At 40.1% G+C, this 23,815-nt stretch overlaps 1 protein-coding gene across 4 annotated transcripts in view; it reads left to right on the plus strand.

Annotated features, from left to right (window-relative positions):
* Nucleotides 1–970: 970 nt before the first annotated feature.
* The window catches only part of LOC119742104 (calpain-B-like), a 53,391-nt gene continuing 30,546 nt past the window's right edge, over nt 971–23,815 (plus strand). For 2 of the 4 annotated variants that reach the window (XM_038218129.1, XM_038218130.1), the window contains exons 1-7: nt 972–1,155; nt 4,355–4,560; nt 17,859–17,928; nt 19,045–19,297; nt 20,456–20,705; nt 22,822–22,919; nt 23,633–23,710. In XM_038218129.1, coding sequence (XP_038074057.1) covers nt 4,414–4,560; nt 17,859–17,928; nt 19,045–19,297; nt 20,456–20,705; nt 22,822–22,919; nt 23,633–23,710 — 896 coding nt within the window. In that variant the 5' untranslated portion in view covers nt 972–1,155; nt 4,355–4,413. Of the gene's footprint in view, nt 1,156–4,354; nt 4,561–17,858; nt 17,929–19,044; nt 19,298–20,455; nt 20,706–21,680; nt 21,714–22,821; nt 22,920–23,632; nt 23,711–23,815 lie in introns of all 4 variants that reach the window. The other 2 variants (XM_038218128.1, XM_038218127.1) reach the window with 2 other exon arrangements.

Consider the following 23,815-nt stretch of genomic DNA (forward strand, 5'->3'; position numbering starts at 1 on the left):
TGAGATGCATTTGCAAAAGACTGCAGAGCCTTAAATACCATACTCGTGCTGATTTATTGTTCAAATAAGATGTTTTTTTTTAAATCGACCGTCCGTTAAAGGGAATGTACAACATTTGCTTTTGCTGCAATTTTCAGAAATAAATGGATTTAGAGTATGTTATAGCAAATATTGTTAAAATGACTTGTTTCAAGTTTTGGGCTTGTATATGCTGGGAAAACCAAGAAAATCAATCCTGTTCTTGTAGTCTGGTTCCCTGACCACACTTAAGATGAAACGGAGCAATTTATAGACTTTGGGGAATTGTAAGGTCAGAGAATCAGTCTAGCAGGCTTGTACCCCTTCACATGTGTGTAGACAATTGCAAAGAAAACGCGGAATAACTATAATTGTGAAAAATTAGGAGCAGTTTTTGAAAAAAGCCAGTTTTTGATCATTTCGTGATGTTTGCAAATGTTGTATCTTCCCTTTAAAGATGGGTTAAATTCACTTTTCAATTAGCATTATTTTGTTTGTAGTGGTTCTTTTGCAAATAGCATTATTCCAGGGCATGGGCGTCGCCCCCCCCCCCCCCCCCCTGGAAAAGCCACACACAAAAAAAGGAAGAAAACAAAAAGAAAAAGAAAAGAAAAGAAAAAGAGGCGCGAAGTCATATTAAATTTAATTGGGTGGGGGGAAATGTCCCTCCCCCCTCTAAAACTGATAAATCAAGAATATGTTGAGAATACAGGAACTTTTTGGGAAAAATATGTTTTGCCCCCCCTCTAGAAAAAAATCTGGCGACGCCCATGTTCCAGGGACCACACCTCTAAAAACCTCTAACTGATGAGTCCCTTTAATATGCAAATAGCATACGCCAGGGCCCAGGGACCACACCTCTACAACAAATGCCAAGCCCCTCGTTTCGCGGGTTCCCTCACCAGCCACGTTGTCTTCGACTATTGACAAAGCACACCAGTGATACCAGGGCTTGGCGTGAGGGCGCTGTTTTAGGCTGGTATCGGCCTTGGCCCCGCGTCGCACACAGCTAGCGAGCTAGCTGGGTAGCCTGGCCGCGCCCCCGGTACGGTGTTCTCCCCGCGTACGTGCTGTTGCTCTCCTGCATGTCCTGCTCGCCGTGGTCGCCGCATCGTTTCTGGAACAGTGTAGGTGTAGGTAAGGATTATCACGCTTATTCTACAATTTTGAGCAATGACACTGACAGTCACTTGTCAACGGAAGAGAGAGAGAGAGAGAAAAAAAATAAACTTGAGAATGTTTGATGTTTTTAATTCACATGTGACTAGTCTTTTGAGAAAGAATGGTCGCTGATACTGTGATAGTGATAATGTTGCAACCTGACGCTACATCTGACATGCATTCATGAGCGGTTGTGTACAGGGTGACCGTAAGGTCATGCCCAAATTCTGCTAAATGCGCTTCAAAAATCTGTCAGATTTATCAAAAATCTGCTAAATTCCCCAGAATCACTCGAAAATACACTATAAACACTTACAATATATAATCACTCACATGCAGATGTTGTAGTTTTGTCTTAATTAAGGTTCAAATTACATTATAAACACTTATAGTTATGTAGTCACATAAAGATGTCATGAAAATTGAAATTGCATAAAACACGGTTAATTGTTTCGCGACGAATTCCCAGTTCTACGAGCTAAGCACTAGGCCTATAGTAGCCCCATAAATGTGGCCTATTTACTGGACTGCCTCCGTAAACATAGGCCACACATCCACATGTACAAAAAACGTGTCAACATTGCCAAATTTTGATTTTCACATTTAGGCTTAGTTTGTAGGATTTTTGTGCTTTAGAAGCATACTTACCCTCTTTATAGGCTAGTCAGAAAGTGCTGCCTTTTTCAGATGTCTAATTTTTGTGAAATTTCATGTTGAAATTTTGATACGCAAACGTGTAAAAATGAATCTGGAAATTTCACGAAAAATATACATCTGAAAAAGGCAGCACTTTCTGATTAGCCTATAATGAGGGTGAGTATGCTTCTAAAGCAAAAATAAACTACAAACTAAGCCTAAATGCGAAAATCAAAATTTGGCAAAGTCGACACGTTTTTTGTACATGTGGATGTGTGGCCTATGTTTACGGAGGCAGTCCAGTAAATTATCTAAATGGGCCACATTTATGGCTAGGCCTATAGTAGTCAGGTAGTATAGACCAGCCAACCTGTCCCATTATGCAAGTGTTTGTTTGAAAAATTGAAGTTTTTAAAAACAAATGTAGGCCCTACCATTTTTTTTACACAAATTTGCTGTGTATTTCTGTGAAAATAACCATTTTTGAAGATTCTGTCAGAAATCTGCCAAAAAAATCCATTCTGTCAAATTTTTTGTCAAACTTGTTTTTTTACGAAAAATTCTACCAAATTTAGCCGAAATTCGGCTAAAACGGTCACCCTGGTTGTGTACAAAGTTTAGTTATGTAGCCCCAAGTCCCATAAATGTGGCCAATTTACTGGACTACCTCCGTAAATAAAGGCCACACTTCCACCATGTACAAAAACATGTCGAACTTTGTCAAATACGCAAACAGGTGCAAACGAATCTGGAAATTTCACGAAAAATAGACATCTGATAAAGGCAGCACTTTTGATTACCTAAAGAGGGTGAGTATGGGTAAAAAAACCCTACCAACTAAGCCTAAATGTGAAAATCAAAATTTGACAAAGTTCGACATGTTTTTGTACATGGTGGAAGTGTGGCCTTTATTTACGGAGGTAGTCCTGTAAATTGGCCACATTTATGGGGCTAAAGTTATGGAGAGTAAGTATTTCCTTACAAATTTGGAAATGTTTCTCAATCCCAGATTCTTGTTTTGGAAAGATTCCCATATCTGGCCATCACTTGTCACCCTGTGCACAAACCCCATGAGACTGGTCTGAAAATTTCTAAGTGTTTTCTTAATCAATAAATGCTTCAATATTTTTCCTGCTAATTTGACTTTTATTAGTTTTAATTTTAAGGGCATATTTTTTTGGCCAGATATGGGAATCTTTGATGGCCAGATATGGGGATCTTTCTGCAACATTCTTTCCGTGTTTTGTTATTGTTAATTTGGAGCAAAACTTTTTTTTCTTTTTTTCCTCCATCAACATGATCAATGATCATGTGTTTTTAGGAAAGAATGTTGCAACCTGACGCTACTTTGGCGGTTGTGTACAAAGTCTATGGAGAGTTAAGAAATTTTTTAAAGTATTTCGTAACAAAATGGGAAATATTTCTCGGTCCCAGATTCATGTCTTATCTTCATTTTTGCAGTGACTGACCTTCATTGAGATGAAATATGATTGTGAAGAAAAAGCAGCATCAGCGTCAAATTTGGATTTTCACATTTAGACTTTATTTTTAGTTAATTTAGGTTTAGTCTATAAATAACGTTTTATGTGTAATTTTTAAACTATGTCTTTTTTATGTCTATAGGCCTACTGTCTGTAATATTATTTTTGTTTTACCCATTGTAAGTTTGACCTGCAAAATAATAAATGAAATGAATTGAAATTTTCTATCGCTTTAAAGAGGGTGAGTGTACACTTTTAAAGCGTAAATAAACTAAAAAGGCTAAATGTGACAATAAAAACTTTACAAAGTTCTACAGTTTCGGTAGCCCCATAACTTAAAAATGTGGCCAATTTACTGGACTATCTCCGTAAATATAGGCCACACTTGGAACATGTACTTGAAAATGTAGAACTTTGTCATTTTTGGAAAAAATGTTGCAACTACCTGACGCCACTTTTTCTTCGTATATCATCTCAATGAATGTCATTCATTGTAACAGTGTTTCCCCTGCCCATTCAAACGTGAGGCGGCCCACCTCGCTACTTTCAGTGACCACCTCGCTCAATTTTTGCCAATATCACCACCTCGCTGTGAAGATTTACAATAAAGGAAATATCAATTGAAAAAAAGATAATTTTGTGTAATATATGAACGTTTTCCTTTACCTCCATGTATCAAGGTTGCAACATTTTTTTGTCAAGTTTTTATTTTCACATTTGGACTTTGTTGTTTATTTACGCTTTAGAAGCACACTCACCCTTATTAATTTACACAAGTTAGTGTATCGATATTCCAACACAAAATTACACGAAATATAGACATCTGAAAAAAGGGGGACTAATTTTCTATCACTTTAACCTGGAAATTACACGAAATATAGACGTCTGAAAAAGGGGGGACAAATTTTGATTTTGCTCTATGAAGCATAGAGCAAAGTGTGCCCATTGAGTATGCACACATGTGCATGGTATATCACAAGATTTTTCCTTGAGATAATTTTTTTTTTTTTTTAAATAGATAAGCACATTTCTATTCTACATTAAATTTTCTTCCTCAGCTGTCATTTGGAATTGTCGGTGATATTCGCAGTGCCGAGTGCACAACTGACTGGGCAAGATGCCGAGACCTAAAGTAGCATACAAGGACATCAAGCGGGAGTACAGTTCCTCCCGTCTGTATGAGGATCCAGAATTCAGAGCCGTTGACTCTTCACTGTTCTTCAGCACCAAGCCACCTAGGCCATTTGAATGGAAGAGACCCCATGTAAGTAAATACAATGCTGGGCCCATGAAAAGCAAGGGCCCCATGAAAAGCAAGGGGGGGGGGGAGGGTCAGGACTTACATGTAATTGATAAATAGGCTTTGATGGTTGAATGAACCCTAACTCCCAGGCCTTCCTGCACCTTCAATAGTACTTAATTCTGTAAAGTTCGAAGTAAAGAAAGGGTGGCTAGGGTACTGGTAGGTCAATTAAATGCCCAGGGAGATTGGGTTTATATTTGTGCATATCAAAAGGAGAATACCATGCATTGTAAAATCAAGCACAATGACCTGGAGACTACAGCCTGCCCAAGAAAAGCACTTGACTAAGTCAAGTGACCTGTAGTAAGCCATACAACAATGACATTCACAAAGGTACCACTACCAGTAACTCCATACTTAAAACAAGGGCGGATCCAGAACACAATTTTTTTTGGGGGGGGGGCCAAAAAAAATGTTGGTCCCCCAAAAAAGTGGGTCAAAAAAATTACAGCGTGGTGTTCGGGGCCCGTTTAAGGGCCCCGAAACATTTTTGGATTCTAGATGCTCTGTGGTGCGATCTGAGGCAATTTCTGACCACTTTAACCAATGTTTTTTTGAGGAAAAGATGGTGGTGTACTCATTGCCTGCCTTTATTGCGATGTCACATAAAAAAAAAAAAAAAAATTGGTTTCGTTTTTGGGGGGGGGGGGGGGCATGGCCCTCTTTGGCCCCCCCCCCCCCGGATCCGCCCTTGACTTAAAATCAAAGATCCACTGACATCTCATACGTACATATATGTACATTTAAAACTGTCACTTTGTGCTTGCTTTGATTTTTGATCTTTACTTTTTTCCTAAGTGTCCAATAAAAGTGCTCCGTGTGTGAATTACTATGGCCATTTTTTTTTGCTTTGCATGAAGTGAAAATAATTCATGTACATCTCATGTACATGTACCGGTAGTACATGTAAATGTGCAAATTTTTTTTAAATATTATCAAACGATACAAATTAAGTTGGGGGAAAATTAGTCCCCACAGTTCGATTTTTCCAAGAATAAAAATGACGATCCCAAGGTCTGCATAAAATATATCAATTGCTGCTCATCATCCGATGGGGCCATCTATCTGAGCAGCTATGGCTGTACATTCATGGAGGGGTTGGAAGCCCTCTTCAATGGCAAAAATATAATGCAAGTATTACAAAAAAAGCAATTGCCCCTGACAAATTAACTCCGGGAACAGTGCTTAGTCTCTAAACTGGATGCCACAAATTCATCCATGACAACCAGATTATCAGTTGTGCTTCATTAGTATGGGAGAATTCAGGCAGATAAGAGATTATCTTATAAATTCAGTCAACTTAATTGAAGCTTAGCAACTCCAGCCCATTTTCAGGGTAATTTGTGGTTGGGCCCATGCGCTTGGAGTATCACTGACTGCATTATCTTGGAATAATTTATTATGTTAGGATTTTACAAATCTTCGGTGCACATAGTGCGCTAGCCACTCCGCTTATAATTTTATTGCCTGCCATATTATTGCTGTGCACTGCTTGCGCGTGTGGACGAGGCCTGAATAAATTAACATGTATTTTTAGCCTGTGCTCTTGACTTCTAAAGGATTGCTGTGTGCTATGCTAGAATAACGATGCCATTCAATTGGCTGGCTACGGGATCCAGGCTTCATGGGCACGCTTGATTAATTTTTAAAAGCCATTGAAAATATACTTCAGCCCAAAATATGAACATGTCAATTGAATTCACAGGCTGCTTGGATTACAAAGTCATTGTCAGAAAATGTGACAATGTGACTAATTTTGAACTGGCTCAAAACATGGCTAATAAAAATGCATAAATTCAGTAGTGGGAGGAGGGGCACTTGTACGTGTACATGTGTACATGCACATGTACGTGTATAGTACATGTACATCTGTACGTGTATGTACATGTACATGAAATCCTATGTTTCAACAGATTTGCAATACATGTGTACACATGTATTGCTAATCTGTTACAATATAGGATTTACATACATACGTTACAAATCTCTCCTACGATGTAGGAGAGATGTATGTGGCCGGTACATGTATACAATGTACATGTTGTATCGTTGTAATGTACATGTACACATATACATTTTGTACATGTACACTGTACATACATACATGTAATGAATGTGAGGGTTTATCTCAAACATACCGGTATTTTATTTTGTTCAAGGGTTTTCACAGGATAGGCAACCTATACATTTGTACATGTACCAGTTTGTTGGCTATTTCCTTCGAAATTCATGCACAGAGCACACATGCATGCATGAGCAGTGTTCCCTCATCACCGTTATGCTATGAAACCATTTGTCAAAATTGTAAACAAGTCAAGCACATACTATGTACATGTTTACTGTATGTGCATACATGTACACATACCGGTATGGTACTACATGCCTTCTTGTATAATATGACATGTGTGCTTGATTGCAATTTAAAAAAGGGGCAAAATGTAGTATCCAGACGCCACTTTGTACAATGTAGGTTGGGTTCAAAGTCTATGGGGAGTCAAGAAGAATGTTGTAATTTTTCGAACAAAATTGGAAATGTTTCTCAGTCCCAGATTCATGTCTTTCCAAAATGTTTGCAATGACTGACCTCCATTGAGATGACACAAAAATCCATGAAAAAGAGATGAAAAAAAGTGGCGACGTCAGGATGCAACATTCTTTCCAAAAAACCGTCCATGAGCATGGAACCATTATGTGAGACGCAAGTATCCCTATATCCATGTGTGCTGAATCAAAATAAATGTCTAATCTTATTACCTGCATCATAGCACTACTATGTACTAGCAGTCACTGTCTATGAAATTTGTTCTGATGATCCCATATTAACATCACAGACATGGCCTTCGTTTTTGTCGTGGTATGTGTGGCATGCTACACTGCATTCACCTTCTGTTAGGTTCGGGCCTTGTTGTGCAGGCTATGCAGGGCAGGATCCAGGGTGTACGCAGCCTGTGGATATGTCAGAGAACTGCGCTATGAAAACAGACAAGGGTAGTCAGATCAAAGTCATTCTCGTTCTAGATCTTTTATGTCCGTGAAATTCCACTAGGGCAATATTGAAAGACACCATCTGCACTCGTGTACATTGTACATGTATGGTACATAACCCTCCCTTTGATTAGTTTTTTAACCCTAACCCCCTACATGTAGTACACTTCCTCAGGACTACCCTGCTAAATCCAAGAGTCCAACCAGACTTTCCCGTTCAATCCACTGTGCCTCATTTTCAGTTGTCTGCTGAATCCAACGGAGTCCAACAATGCGTTATAATGCGGTTCAGTTGCCTGCTGAATCCAACATCTTGCATGAGGAATGTACACAAGGGGTTAACTGCTCAATCCAACAGATCCTGTTGGATTCAGCAGGGTTTTGGACATACAAGGCCTACTACCGTATACATGTGTTCTTACAGTGATTTTTATTCAGGGTTGGGGAAAATTTAAAATGATAGTTGTAGATGAGGGCAGGGTAGAACTTCCAATATGGATTGGGAATGTAACTTGATATGGTTTGCACTAAGGCGAAGTAAAAAAAAAAAGTTTCTCGTCCCCGCCCGCTTCCTTTTTTTATATTTTTTATTTTTGAAAAATGTAGTAAAAAAACACAGAAAAAGTCCACAAATTCATCGGAAAATAAATACCAATACCAATACAACTCTAAATGACACTGGGAAAAATTCCATACTGGGCCACGACTTTACCTGCCGCTAAACACATCAATTTTCACCTCACCTTGTGATTTCACCCAAGAGGAATCCAGGAAGCTGTGTTAATGCGAAAAAAAATTAGGCAAAATGTGTTTTTAGAGCCCATTTTGGATGCACACGTCGTGCGGAACTAAGTTGAAGCAGCCGGTCAAAACTGATTGACGTGTGGCTGACAGACAGCGGTACGCATGACGCATGACATCGACAACCATGACGTCGCATGAGCCAGCCAATGATAGTGCAATACGTCATTATGAATATTTATTTCTCATGAATATTTGGTTTATTTCAATGGCTACTTCAAATACGTCCAAAGATTGATTATTGCAACAGCGATCGTGCGCGGCCTAGCGGTTAAGAGTCTCGTGTTTCAAGTAAGAGTCCGAGGTTCGAATCTCGATGAAGTAAATCAAAGGATACAACTTTTGGCGCTTGAAAATTAATTGAAAAAAGGTTGTGGCCCAGTACCGATTTTTTTCCGACACTGTAAATATGTTCAGTTCTCTTGTCCAACTTGTCTTTCATTTAAAAGTCTCTTTGAACAGTTGACACAACCAACGGTTGCAGGACATTTTAAAATGGTGGCCATCTTGAAAAAAATTAAAAATAAAAGGCCCCGCTTCCTCCCTTTTTTCAAAAACCCCGGACGAGAAACTTTTTTTTTTTTTACTTCGCCTTAGAAGGTACATTGTGAGCTCAACATGCAGTGCATGCAGCACACTGCATGCATCCACCAATAAATACATGTTTCCTTTTCTGATGATAAAATGGAACATCAGGAATGAAGAGGATTTTTAGGATGACGTCGGCAGATTGATTCTCAGTTTTTTTATTTGGAGCAGTGGGAACACCAAGCTCACATGTGGTACAGGTACTGCAGTGTTCAATCACATCAATACAGTACATGTATCAGGTTATGTCAATAACTTGGCTTCTCTCTGAGCTGTTTGTATTTACATGTATATTGTATTGAAAGGTGCAGTTCCACTGACCAGACCGCAGGAACGCGATTATTGTCTGAAGTAGGGTACAAAGGTCCCCTTAAATTGCACACTTCTGATAATATTTGAACCATTTTCCCCTTGTACGATACCGGGTATTACAAATGTAGGCTCAAACTACATGCAACAGGCCCTACCGTACATGAATGTCGACATGACCATTTGTTTGTTGTTGAATTTTTTTGCAGGCTAGCTAAATGCATTCTTTGGGAATTACCGGTTCACTAGCATAAAGTGTCGTACATGTAAATCCAGTTTGAAATTTTAAAGCATGTACATGTATTTAGCATAGCATGTATAGTGTCGTAAAAATCCAGTTTGAAATTTTAAAGCAATACAATTAGTATTTTGTATGATTATGACTGGCCGGATCTTGATGTAATTGCATGCTCGTACATATACTGGTGTTTTTGTGGGCAAATGTACAACATACACTCTGGGTTGACCATAGTGCTGCAGCTGAACCGCCGAAACGAACTAAAATTCGCCGAACATACCCGGTAGCACTTCAGAACCAAACTGAACTGAACCGAACGGAATTGTTCAGTTCGGATGTTCGGAAACATGATTTTAGTGCAGAGTATTTTTATTTGCGCAATCAAAATAGTCAAATTGCGCATCAAAAAATTATCAAATTTTTGTCCTAATTAGAAGAAAACAATATTTTAGGTTGACAGTATGGTTCTAGCTGTCTTAAAATTAAAGGAAATTCATGTACATGTAGGGCTACATGTACCGGTACATGTACAGAACAGTATGTGCATGAACTGGCATTCATTAGTGCACGCGTAAGGTACAATGGCGACCCAATCACGGACTGACCTACCGATCGATATACCACATGGTGCATCATGGACTGAGCGACCATGGGGCCACGTGCACGCGCCGCCGACGCTACTCAAACGTTTCAAATTCGAGTTTCAATGTTTGGAATAACTTATATGCAAACAGACAAAAATACGTACACAGAGAAGGTATCTTCGAGTTTTGTGAAAGTACTAGCTAAAATCTTCAGTTTTAGATCGTTTCAAAAACATTTGCTTGGCATATTCCACAGTGCCAATGTCATTACCAAGTAAGCTGTTTGCCCTCCTCTATGCGTACCTTTCCAGTTTATTGTTATCTTGCGGGAACCAGTCTATGTGCAAAGCAAGATCTTGGAGGCAAAACACTTGCGGTTGACGCTGCGTCAACCCCAAACTGTACCCAAGCAAATAGCCTTCACTTTCAGCTCTAAATCCCTTTTTGACATTTCACAGTCACCCTACTCGTGTAGAAATCAACACAGGACCATCACGTGCGGGAACCAGGTCCCTTTGGACACAGGTTAGCAAGCTAGAGTTACCGTACCATTCACACAGCTATGTAGTACACTTGGGTGAACTGTAGATTTTGAATGTTCTACTTGGGTAGAGCCTTTCAACCCTAGTCCCCAACCAGGTTTGTATTTGATCTGTGAAGCCTACCGTACACTGTACATTTTTAATAATGTATTTTATGTGGAGTGCCGGTGCAAGGGTAGGGGCCATTGTATCATGGTTTGTGCTAGTGTGGTTCTGGGTTTCCAACATCTCAGTGTTGACCTGGGTTCAACAAGACAACATGTTTCTGAAGGCAGTATATGTGCATACATACCGGTAGTTTCAGAAGTTTAGGGAATTGTAGAAATAGAAGGATGTTTGAAAAAATCTCACCCCCTCACAAAAAGTACACTGTAGATTTTGTATTTTAGCAATACACAATGTGTCTAAATGTACTAAACTTTGTACTGATGGATCTGGCACAAAATACTTGAATATTTCTGTCATCAGGTCTGCATGTACATGATTTGCCAATAACACACCTTTAGTCCCACATTCAGAACAGTGAAAAAAAAATTGCCTTCCAGAGTACTTACATTATTTTGTATGTATCCATGTAAGTTTCCAAGCCCTTTTTTCACATGTACCGGTACATGTATTTCCCATTGTCTGCACAGTCAGTATTCTTTCGCCCAGACATGTATCCCTGGGAGCCCGTTTTCCATCCTTTTGTTCAGTAAAGTTAACAAGGCTAGAATTGTGGCAAATAAAAAAGGAAATAATGTAATTCAGTGAAACTGTTCTGGTCTGCTAAACTTTGGATTTATTGCAAAGGTATAGGTGTGCCATATGACAAAAGGTTATGAATGGGATATGGAAACTATGTATTCCCTTGGTATTGAGTGGGTGGCCAAAGCTTAAAATTCAATCATTTTTACTTTAGTTCACCAATACCGCAAAATCTTTTTTTTTGCTAAAAGTACATCTGTTGCATCTGTTCAGCTGTCCAGGTGGTCGTGAGAATGTCAAGAATTTAAAAAAAGGAATTGCACATGCCTTAACAAGGCTCAGATATTCAATTTTAGTAAACTATACCCTTACCTGTACATGCACCAAAGCACTTCTTCAGGATCCTCTTGAAAAGTGCGTCTTGGGAATCTGGCATTTGAATAGGGAGCAACCTAACATGCATAAATGTACAATTCAAAAGGTGGGTCAAAAGACTTGAAAAGAGTAATTAGCGTATGCGCAATGGTGGAAAGGAATATAAGCCTAATAAAAAATGTACATATGACTCCCTCATACTATAAACTTAGAGGAAACTTTCTCAGTATGATTTACAGGAAATCCCTGCCACACCTTTTTCAATTTGCTTTGTACATGTACATGCACGGGTACCGGTAGGCCTACATGTACAATTTCCAGATTTTCAAATTCGTGCACATGTCATGCGACATTTCTAATCGGATCGTTTCTCAGCTTTTGTGCTGTTTGCTTTTTGCACACTTCCGGTACATGACTACATTGTAGTAGGCTACAATGTATGTGCCCATACGTGTAATGTATATGTTTGCTTTTTCATGTTTCATGAATTCACTGGTTTATTTGTACTGCACATGTACATGTATGTATCACCCTCGTAGCTACGGTACATTGTATATCCTCAGTACCCTGTGGTATTCATTGTTGACAAACGTTACAGCTTTAGCTTGGGTTACACTCCTCGTTGAAAGGGAAAAATTGAAAACCCTGGGGATTTTTTTTGTCCTGCTCTGTCATGTGCCCTTGTGGGTCAGATGCATGAATTGAGCTATTGATGGGGTGCACACAGCCTGAAATGAAGGAAACCTGAGGGAAGGTAAACATCTTGAATACCCGATCCTACCCTATTGTACACGTAAATCCAGTGGGAAAATATTAGTGAAATACTGTACAGTATGTAAGAAAACTAAATCCTTACTGCCCTGGCGAGGTCAACCTTCACCTTTTGATTGATAACACTTTCACATAAATTTGACACATTAATCATGTTTTTAAAATTATTTGTTTCCCTCTATTTTATTCCCCAATCGGCCTACTTGTGATGCCGTCTTTGATTTGGAAAGATAACAATGTAACGCATACCGGTACATTGTTTAACAGTTGTACAGCTTATAATGTTAACACATGGATACACTGTATATATCGTAAACATACACGTACATGTTGGCGGATCGAGATGTCAGGGAACAGGGAGGTTATATGAAGGGGGAGGGGGTTGAGTGAATTAGGCATGCTGAAGGCATGCTTCGGCACTCCCTATACATGTACCATAGTACGGTAGGTGGTCCGGGGACATGGTCCCCAGAAAATTGTTAAATCTACGATGCTTTCTCCTCATCTCCTGCACTCTAAGGCAATTTGAGAATAAATCTAGGAAGTTCAGCATTCCATTTACTATTTTTGGCCCCATTTTGCTAGGATACATCATAACATTAGCAGCTAGCTGATGAAGGGGGTGGGGGAGGGGGATTGAGATCTGCCACAGGCATAGCAGAGAAACATCCTTGCTCTGTGCCTGCAAGGTTGCATTCATTGAGTCTTTTTGGTAGGAATAGAGACTTTGCATTTCAAGTCACATGATTGCTTTTTTTCAGCAATTAAGTGCCCATTCATCTTTGCCCACAACTGATAGAACTACCCACACTACATTGTGTGCATAGCCTTACTGCCAAGCCTTTTGACCCTCCCAATGGTAATCCGTTTTTCCAAAGGCTCTTTTAGAAATGTTGAATTATCTGGAAGGACTGGGGTGAAAAGAGGTACTCTGTATGGTGCAACAATGCTCCCATTGATCCAAAGGGAGTGAGTGGGTGTTTAACAAGCAAAGAGAAAGGTCATCTGTGGAAATGTAAAAAGCACTGTAGATATTGTGGCCTAGCATGACACACTTCAACATTTTCCATGACTTTTTGAAGGAGCTTAACATTCATAAAGTTAAGGCCCCCCCCAAAAAAATTCGGTCTCTGGTCAGACCAAAGTTCCGGAATTGACGCGGGGATGCGGCTTTTTTTTTTTTTTTTTTTTTCAAGCTTGGATTGTACAGACAAGGTGGGGTACTATTTTGCTATTTGGTGTCCTCATGTACATGTACATTGGTGTCCTCCATAATTTGCCTTGGTGCTCTCGATCATTTGCCTTGGTGCAATTTCCCATTCCTTGGTGCTCTTTGGTAAAAAAAATTGAGGAGGTGCGGCAATAGAGGACGCTGTTGGAGCTACCGCGGAACATTTTGGGAAAAAAAAGATTGACACGCATGATTAAAATCGACACGCGCGCTGACTAGAGACCGACTTATTTTTTGGGGGGGCCTATTAACATCATGAACTTGGTACTATGGGTACTATTGTACTTTTATGAAACTTATTCAGCCTTAGCATTGCAGCCTTCAGGAAACTTTGTGAACAAATCATGTCATGAAATTGCATATGATATACTAGTGCATTTGTACTTATGTACCGGTATTAAGCGAAAAAATCCCCAAAAAACAGGTGGTGTCTGGACATTTGGCATAATTTTGGTGTCAGAGTGTTTCCTAACATTTAGCAACATGAACTTCAAAACATTGAGTTCATGTACTATTTATAATGTAATTTGCATGTGTTGACATGGTTGATGGACCCAACAGGCATAAAAGTATTCATTTACCTGGATATTTGCTTACAGAAATGCGTGACAAAAAAAAGTGTTTTTGCAGGACCAGTGCATTGAAACGGAACAAAATGCCTTTCCATTCTAAAATAATTCAGTTTACCATTGGTAGTCTATACAAGTCAAGAATTAACAATATCTGGTTGACATCTCAATTTGTAATACATGTATGATACACACATGTAGGGTAATTTGCTCAGCGAGCAAGCCGCTATACATGTATTTGTTGAGAGTCAATTGCACATTGTTTTTTTTTTGCTACACATCTAGTACATAAATCATTTGTACTTCACCTTCTTTACTGTGTTGTCAGAGCTCATGTGAATTACTTGACTACGCTACGGTCCAGCATTTAAGACTGATGTGACAGCCAGAATCTGACACAAGTGACAGTGTTAAATGTACCGGTACTGTTGAAAGGCTTTTATGTACAATATACATACATGTGTGTGTATGTACATGTATACAGGTTACACAAATACTTGCATTTTATGCAACTTTCAGTGCATTCACAAAATTGCCTTGGCCTGTTTTAGTACTGCGAATCCTAAAAAAAAAATCCTCCTGGCGAAGGAAACCATTAATTGCCCATTTTTTGGTACAATAGTTTACCATACTGTAAACGTGCAAGCTTTTAGTTTGGAGTGGATGAAATTTCAAACAATATTTTATTGTCAAACATCGGAACAGGGGTGTTGGAACATAGAGTAGTTATCATTAAATTAATATATTTAACTGGGATAATGTATAAATGTATGTACATTGTACTTGTTATAAATACTAAATAATAATAACGCTGGTTATACATGTATGTTCACAGGCTTTAAAAAGGATTGTCCCCAGTATCGGTAGGCCTACATGTACATGTACTGTATGTATTAATTAAACACCATGCATCAACCAAGGAGGAGTAACTAATATTCCTTGCAGTGCAGCTGCTCCACATGTGGGTTTAACATGTGAAGACTCTACACACTACCAGGTCAGTGTCATCACCCAGGCATGTCTTGGGATCGGAGTGGGCAGGATACCTTTCTATGACACTCCAAACATGGCCATGGAATGGAATGCAGTGCAATTCATTCAGTCCTGCCAGAGTTTCAATCGTCCCGTTATGATTAGTGACAACCAGAATTTCTTGCTGACTGGCTGAGCATAAGAGACTTAATTGCCAACTTGCCTAAAATTTATCAAACATACCGGTTCATTCTTACTTAATTGAATTACAGAGTCTTGAAAATTTCATCAATAATCCACTGTAGCTTGTTTGAGATACATGTACATGTACCGGTACATGTACCGGTACATGTATACACGTATGTCCTGAAAATGGATTATATGCAAGACAATTTTTTTGTCTCCATAAAAATTACTCTTGATGAAACTTAATGTACGGTCTGGTAAGTCAGTATGTGAAGCTTTATTATATAGGCAGTACTACCGGTACTGTGACTGAAAGGGAAAACAGGACAGGACATTTTAAGTTGCCAGCAAAAATCGTAGGCCTATTTATTTTAAAATTGATAATGTACATGTACATGCGTACATGTACGGTATGTTCATGTGTACCGGTATGTACGTTTGTGACATACCGGTATGAATATGAACATAAACTATACCTGCATGTTCATGTACCGGTAGATAGATAATTTCGCAGTTGGAGCCGAATACATGTAGATGGCTAAATTACCTGGTAAATGATGCCAAGTGCAAATTGTCTCTTGTTTTGTTCATTTGCAATGAGATTATCGTAAGTAGTCACGGCATACTTGTGTTATAAAACCATGTTGCAACCTGTACAATGTACTGGTACGTAAGCCTAGTTAACTTTCATTAGCTGCACCATGTACATGTACATGTAGCTCACCAATGTTTTTGACGTAGTAGTGGCAACACTGACATACCGTAAATACACAACGGTATGGTAAAGGTACATGTACATGTACTTTGTAAGCATATACAGACCCCTGATTATGGAGAAATAATTGTGATGATGAGAGGCAATACCCTGACATCGGGGACTGCATCTGTTGCTATAGTATAGGACTCGTTCAATGACGGCCATCTCTGTAGGAGAACTGCAACTGCGTATTTTACGCAATCAAGTACGCATTGCGCAGTGTTCAAAATGTTCCAAACACGCGCGCTTGCTGCTCGAAATGTGTTCAAAATACGACACAGCCGATGCGCGTTATGCAAGTTGACGTTCAATATGCTGATGCACGTGGATGATACACAATGTAGGAAATGACGTCATTTGAACGAGGCCTACATGTATGCCGTGCATCGAGTAAAAGCGGATATTATTGTTAGCTTAATTAAAGGGAAAATACAACATTTGCAAACATCAACAAATAAAACTACAAAATCATTTTGAAATACCTTGCTGGACTGTTAGTGAATGACAGTGTAAAGCATCCTGTAAAATCATGGCACCTGGTATACTGTCATTTTCAAGAAAAGTGGTATTTTTGTATCAATTTCCAATGCTGGTCGGCCGACCAGCGTTGGAGAAAACGGGCGTTTTTTTCAAATATTGGCCCCAATTGACCATCACACTTGTTTGCAATCGATTACACACCTATGAACGGGTACAAGCCAGCTAGACTGGTGCCCTGACCTTACAATTCCCCAATGTATGTAAACTGCTCTGTTTCTTCTTATATGGAGTCAGGGAACCAGACTACAGGAAAATGATTGTTTTTCTTGGTTTTTATAGCATTTTCGAACCCAAAACCTCAAAAAAGTCAGTGTAACTATATTTGCTATATATTTTCAACCCCCCAATTCCATCCATTTCTGAAAATTACAGCAAAAGCAAATGATGTATACACATTCCCTTTAAATTCAAATAACACAGAGCCTGATTGCCTGAATTCGAATTTCGATATTCCTTTTTTTTTCCTTTTTCTTTTTTTTTCAGTTGGGATTTCCAGACAGGGTCGGCAGTTAAATAAAAAAAAATTGTCACGATTATTTATTAATTTTGTTCTTGGTTTGGGAGTCTAAAGTAGGGTCGGTAGGAAATGAGAACCGACGAATAAACAAAAATGTAACTCCTAAGGGACTGTAACCATTGTACAGTTACATGCATTCAACATTGTACATGTACATTACACGTGTAGCTTGACATGTACCGGGACATGTACTTGTTCACAACGTGCTATCAACACTGTATTCTGTTTGCTTTTATAAAGGCTGTGAGAAAATAGGTGTACAATGTACCAGTTCAATTCTGACACTGTGACTTTTAATTTCAGAGGCGGATGTGGCTTGGCCATCAATGTGTGTAGACCATGTTATCAACACTTTATCTGTTTGCTTTCAGAAAGGCTGTCAGAATGGGAAGCTATATTATTAAGCAATTAATGCATACAGTGTTTATTAAATAAGTTGTTGATGGGCAAATCTATACATTTTATCAATTGAGAAGCTAATGCACAAGTACATGAACATGTGTGTTTTAATTGGACTTGAACGGAGAGTGGCTACATTAGTATTGGTAAATGTAGTATGTATGGTTGTCAAAACAATACTTTTATTTCATCTTTTACATTGCAACAGGAACTTTGCCAAGACCCGAAGCTGTTTGTGGGAGGGGCCAGTCGCTTTGACATCGCACAGGGAGAGCTCGGTAAGCAGCTCATTATACGCATTTGTTTTATACGCCGAGATCAAAGTTAATACTTGTTGGAGCAAAACACATAACTAAACCATGCACTTGTCTCTCCCCCCCCCCCCCCCCCCCCCAGTATTTCTACAATCACCAAGTAATAATTATAAACCCATTTAAAGTGAACCTTTTCCAAAGTGCAACAAAAATAACAAAACAAGTTCCAAAAACTCTTTAAAAAAATATAGATTTAAAAACCCCTGCAAAATAAAATGATGCAAACATACATTTTGTACAAAGTTGTCCTTTCAGTCAAAATCAATCACGTGACTGTTTTTAACAGTTAAGAGCTCCCAGCCTGCATAAAGCAGGATTGACTGGCTTGGACTGTTTTAAGTCACTTGATAAACTTGACCGGTATGCTTTGACTCCGGGTGAGAGATAAAACACCGGTGACCACAACTTGCCTGCTTTGTCTGTTGACCGGCCAGTTTGACTAGTCACAGTGTTTGCTTGACATATGATCTGACTGCTGGTGACTAGCCTTTGTTAAAAGTACATAGCAGTGGAGGTGAATTTTGACTGTCTTTGACTGTTTAAATAGCAGAGGGTTAAGGTGTGATTGAAAACCCTATTGGTTAGAGGAGCACTGAGTGCTGCAAACCACCTGCACATGATCCTGGGGCCCCTTAGGCCCCCAAAAAAGTCGCCAGTTTCTGGTATGGAGCTTGCCCCAAAAGTGGTGAGGCGAAGTGGCTTTTTTTTTTTTTTTTTTTTTTTTTCTACAAATGTCGGCTGATGACTGCAAATGGTGCCAGGCTAAATTAAGAGCAAAATATATGGGAGTCCAGAGAGGCCACATAAAGCTTATACTCGATCGTAACCCCATCTTAAAACACGTTAAAATTGTGCAGCAGCAGGATTCCAGTCAAACCAGTGAGTTTGGCGGTTTTGAGACATCATCTTACATTGAAAAAAAAACACTTTTTAGTTTTGCCGACTTGCATGGCTGCGGCAACGCGCACGCATACCAGAAACCAGAGCCTTTTTTTATTTGGCCTCAGTAACGGCTTCTAATTTTGGTCTTCAGATAAGTCAGCGAGGACACAATTTCATTTAACTGATCTCCTCTTTCAGGTGACTGTTGGTTCCTTGCTGCCCTGGCGTCACTGTCTCTGGATGACTACCTCCTGAAGAAAGTCTGTCCCGAGGACCAGAACTTTGACCGTAACTACTGCGGGGCCTTCTACTTCATGTTCTGGCAGTACGGCAAGTGGGTGGAGGTGATAGTGGATGATCGCCTGCCCACTTACAATGGCCGACTGGTCTTTGTCCATTCCCAGGAGAAGAACGAGTTCTGGAGTGCGTTGCTGGAGAAGGCTTATGCCAAGTAAGTGTTTTGATTAATGCTCCACTTGGAAGGAAAGGAAGAGGGTTTTTTGATGAAGTGAAGAGTATTGTAAGTATTGAGTGGGTTTGGTTGTGGTCAGTGATACTATCATGACTATGGTACACATGTACTTACATATGTACAATGTACATGTATGTTCCGGTACAACTACTGGTGATACCAAACAATATAATTTTAAGCTAAGGCCAAAAAAAAAAAATTCGGTCTCAGGTCAGCGCGCGTCGATTTTAATCATGCGTGTCAATCCTTTTTTTCCCAAAATTTTCTGCGGTAGCTCCAACAGCGCCCTCTATTGCGGACCTCCTCATATTTTTGTACCAAGGAGCACCAAGGAATGGGAAATTGCTCCAAGGCAAATGATTGAGGGCACCAAGGCAAATTATGGAGGACAGCAATGTTCATGAGGACACAAATAAAAAGCAAAAATAATACCCCACCTTGTCTGTACAATCCAAGCTTGAAAAAAAAAAAAGAAGAAGAAAATAAAAAAAAAAGCGTCGCCGCATCAATTCCGGAACTTTGGTCTGACCAGAGACCGTGTATTTTTTCTTTTGGCCTAAGTTGTCCAGTGTTAAACGTTTCACTAGTGAGGAGGAGGTCATGGGTTTAAGTCCATATGAGTAAATTTCTCAGTAAGCTCTCCCCGAAAGCACCAATGTAAACAGTGCCTACCAGTACCGATATGTTATCTTGGTAAATGATTATAATCAATACTGAAATTTTTCATAATCATGCTAAACTCCATTTATCTGTCCCCATACTACAGCAACATTATTGGCTGTGTTGCTTGGCATGATGGTCTCATATCCGAGTTTCAACCCATTTCCCGAAAACTCTTGGTTACCGTGTTTGACTCATCATGCTCATGTACAAAGGTGCTGGGTTCGAACCCGGCCAGGAACATGGTGTTTGTGCCCTTGGGCAAGACACTTAACAACAATTGCCCCTCTCCACCCAGGAGTATAAATGGGTACCTGTGAGGGTCGAGGACCGATTGAGCGCTGATATCGGCTGCCGCGTGGTCCCATGGCCTAATGAAGGGGGTAATAATTGTGAAACGCTTTGAGATTGTTGATACGATGGAAAGCGTTATATAAGCGCAATTATTATTTATGCCTTTCCGTTTACTCCTTGCAGACTGCATGGAAGCTACGAGGCGCTGAAGGGAGGCAACACCGTCGAGGCCATGGAAGACTTCACCGGCGGGTTCTCTGAGTCCCACGATCTGAAGAAAGCCCCCAAGAACCTGTTCAAGATCATGTTTGACGCTTACAACCATGACTCCCAGATGGGCTGCTCCATCGATGCCAATCCCAATGAGATTGAGGCTAAGCTGAGCAACGGCTTGATCAAGGGACACGCTTACACCATCACTGATGTCAGAAGAGTAAGCATAGGCATAGCCATGGGGGGGGGGGGGGGGGGGGGGGGAGTAAGGGGTTAAATAACCCCCTCCCCAATATTTTGTAAAACTGCCTTTTTCCATTCAAAGGCCCTTTTTTCAACGGGCTTACCCCCCTCTCCCCCCCCCCAATAATTTGTAAAGGTTGCCCTTTTTTTAAGAAGTGCCCTTTTTCTCTGTGCAAGTGCCCTATTTTAAAAAGAAGTGGTGACCTTTTTTGTGGCATGTGCTGTATCGCCCGTAAAAGGACCATATATTGGCCATTTGTCTTCATAATTGTCGTTTTTGTACAGCGCCCCCATGGTACCAGCCCCCCCCCCCCCCTTGCTTTTTTATTTTACGGAGGCCAAGTGTCCGGAGAAAAAAAAAAAACTGTCTACATTTCGCCACGGATGTTTACCCCCCCCCCCCCCCAATAAAAATGACCGTGCTACGCCACTTAAGTAAGGCAATGTTTTCTCTTACCAATAAAGTGAACCAGAGCACTGAAAAGATCTATTTTGGGGGGTTGAAAACCAAAAAAATCTCAAACAGTGTAGTGGTGTGCACTTACGGGTAATATGGGAATCGGGTAGTCCGGGTACCCTATTGATTAAAACACGGGAAATCGGCTACCCGTAAAAGAAACTCAATCCCAAATTTCAATTCTTTGAAGTTGTGTAAAAAGGGCTTTATAGCTTAACGGTGTAAACTGCAAACTTTCACAAGCGTCATCTGTTGTAGAAGTATCGGTTACCTCAACCCTGCGAAATCCTCCAACTGCCTCCATGTAAAAAAAGCTCACAGCCTCAATCCTGCACAATCCTCCGATATTTCTTGAAGGGTAGTTGATGTTTGGAAATCCGAGATTTTTCGAGGGGAATACATGTATAGGATGTTGAAATCAAAGCATAAAGAGATGTTGGACAGTCACACCAACGACCCTTTTATGCCACTTTGCTAAGCAACGGCTTGATCAAGGGACACGCTTACACCATCACTGATGTCAGAAGAGTAAGCATAGGCATAGCCATGGGGGGGGGGGGGGGGGGGAGTAAGGGGTTAAATAACCCCCTCCCCAATATTTTGTAAAACTGCCTTTTTCCATTCAAAGGCCCTTTTTTCAACGGGCTTACCCCCCTCTCCCCCCCCCCAATAATTTGTAAAGGTTGCCCTTTTTTTAAGAAGTGCCCTTTTTCTCTGTGCAAGTGCCCTATTTTAAAAAGAAGTGGTGACCTTTTTTGTGGCATGTGCTGTATCGCCCGTAAAAGGACCATATATTGGCCATTTGTCTTCATAATTGTCGTTTTTGTACAGCGCCCCCATGGTACCAGCCCCCCCCCCCTTGCTTTTTTATTTTACGGAGGCCAAGTGTCCGGAGAAAAAAAAAAAACTGTCTACATTTCGCCACGGATGTTTACCCCCCCCCCCCCCCAATAAAAATGACCGTGCTACGCCACTTAAGTAAGGCAATGTTTTCTCTTACCAATAAAGTGAACCAGAGCACTGAAAAGATCTATTTTGGGGGTTGAAAACCAAAAAAAATCTCAAACAGTGTAGTGGTGTGCACTTACGGGTAATATGGGAATCGGGTAGTCCGGGTACCCTATTGATTAAAACACGGGAAATCGGCTACCCGTAAAAGAAACTCAATCCCAAATTTCAATTCTTTGAAGTTGTGTAAAAAGGGCTTTATAGCTTAACGGTGTAAACTGCAAACTTTCACAAGCGTCATCTGTTGTAGAAGTATCGGTTACCTCAACCCTGCGAAATCCTCCAACTGCCTCCATGTAAAAAAAGCTCACAGCCTCAATCCTGCACAATCCTCCGATATTTCTTGAAGGGTAGTTGATGTTTGGAAATCCGAGATTTTTCGAGGGGAATACATGTATAGGATGTTGAAATCAAAGCATAAAGAGATGTTGGACAGTCACACCAACGACCCTTTTATGCCACTTTGAGTTCACCTCGTGCTGAAAATTGTAGGGTGTAAACAGCATACTTCTTGCTGAAATGTAAACAAGGGGCTTTAAGAAATAGTTCATTTCCTTCCATTTGTTTGTTTGTTTGGAAAATTGAGCAGTCGTTGTAAACATTTTTCATCCTGTCTTTAACATTTTAGGTGCCAATTCCAGGGTACGGATCTTCAAAGCCGATTCGTCTGATCCGCATTCGTAATCCCTGGGGGCAGACAGAGTGGAAAGGGCGTTGGAGTGACAAGTAAGCCCAAAAAGAAATTAGCCATGCAGTCATGGGGGGGGGGGCAAGGGGGGCGCTTGCTCCCCCCCCCCCCCCCTGAAAAACGAAAAAAAAAAAAGGGGGGAAAAAAAAAAGATGTGCGAAGCCATATTGCTGTTAATTTTATTGGGGGGGGGGGGGAATAGGCAAATGCTCCTCTGCCCACGCTTGGAAAAATGATAAATTGAGAATATAATGAAAAAGTTAAGGAATTTTGGGGAAAAAATTTGCTTTGCTCCCCCCCCCCCCCCCTGGAAAAAATCCTGGCGATGCCCATGGTCATGGCAGTGTGCCATCAAGAATTTATGCATTTACAGAGAATCAAAAGTTCAACAGGTCTGGTTTATATACAAACGACTGCTAGTAGTTGTTTTTAGATGTGAAAAACAAAACAAGGTCCTCATTAGTAACAGTTTTACAGTTTTTTTGGTATTCATAAACTTAGCTTTCGTAAATAATTGCATTGCAAAATAAGGTACATTGTATCCCATGTTTGATGTGACTTAATCTACCGGCTTCTATCTGTAAACTCGATAAATTTAAAGAGTTGCCCTAATGGTTTTTCAAGTCCCATATTGTGATTGCTGTATCTTTTGAGCAAAACGTCGTAATGAAACCAACTTAACTTCTGCTCAGCACTACTTAGACACGATTTTGAATACTACCCCCACTTTTCTTTCCTTGTTTATTTAAAGTTCCTCTGAATGGAAGAGTATCCCAGAAAGTGAGCGAAATCGGTTGGGCCTGGTGACCGATGATGACGGTGAATTCTGGTAAGTCAAGCACTCGTTATGTTTTCGGCTTTTGTTATCTGACAAATTAGTAATCTCATTAAATATCTGGGTTGTGGAGTTGTGGACAAGTTTGTCCGTTCTGGG

Source organism: Patiria miniata, unplaced genomic scaffold (assembly GCF_015706575.1).
Source record: "Patiria miniata isolate m_02_andy unplaced genomic scaffold, ASM1570657v1 HiC_scaffold_5, whole genome shotgun sequence".
NCBI classification, from domain to species: domain Eukaryota; kingdom Metazoa; phylum Echinodermata; class Asteroidea; order Valvatida; family Asterinidae; genus Patiria; species Patiria miniata.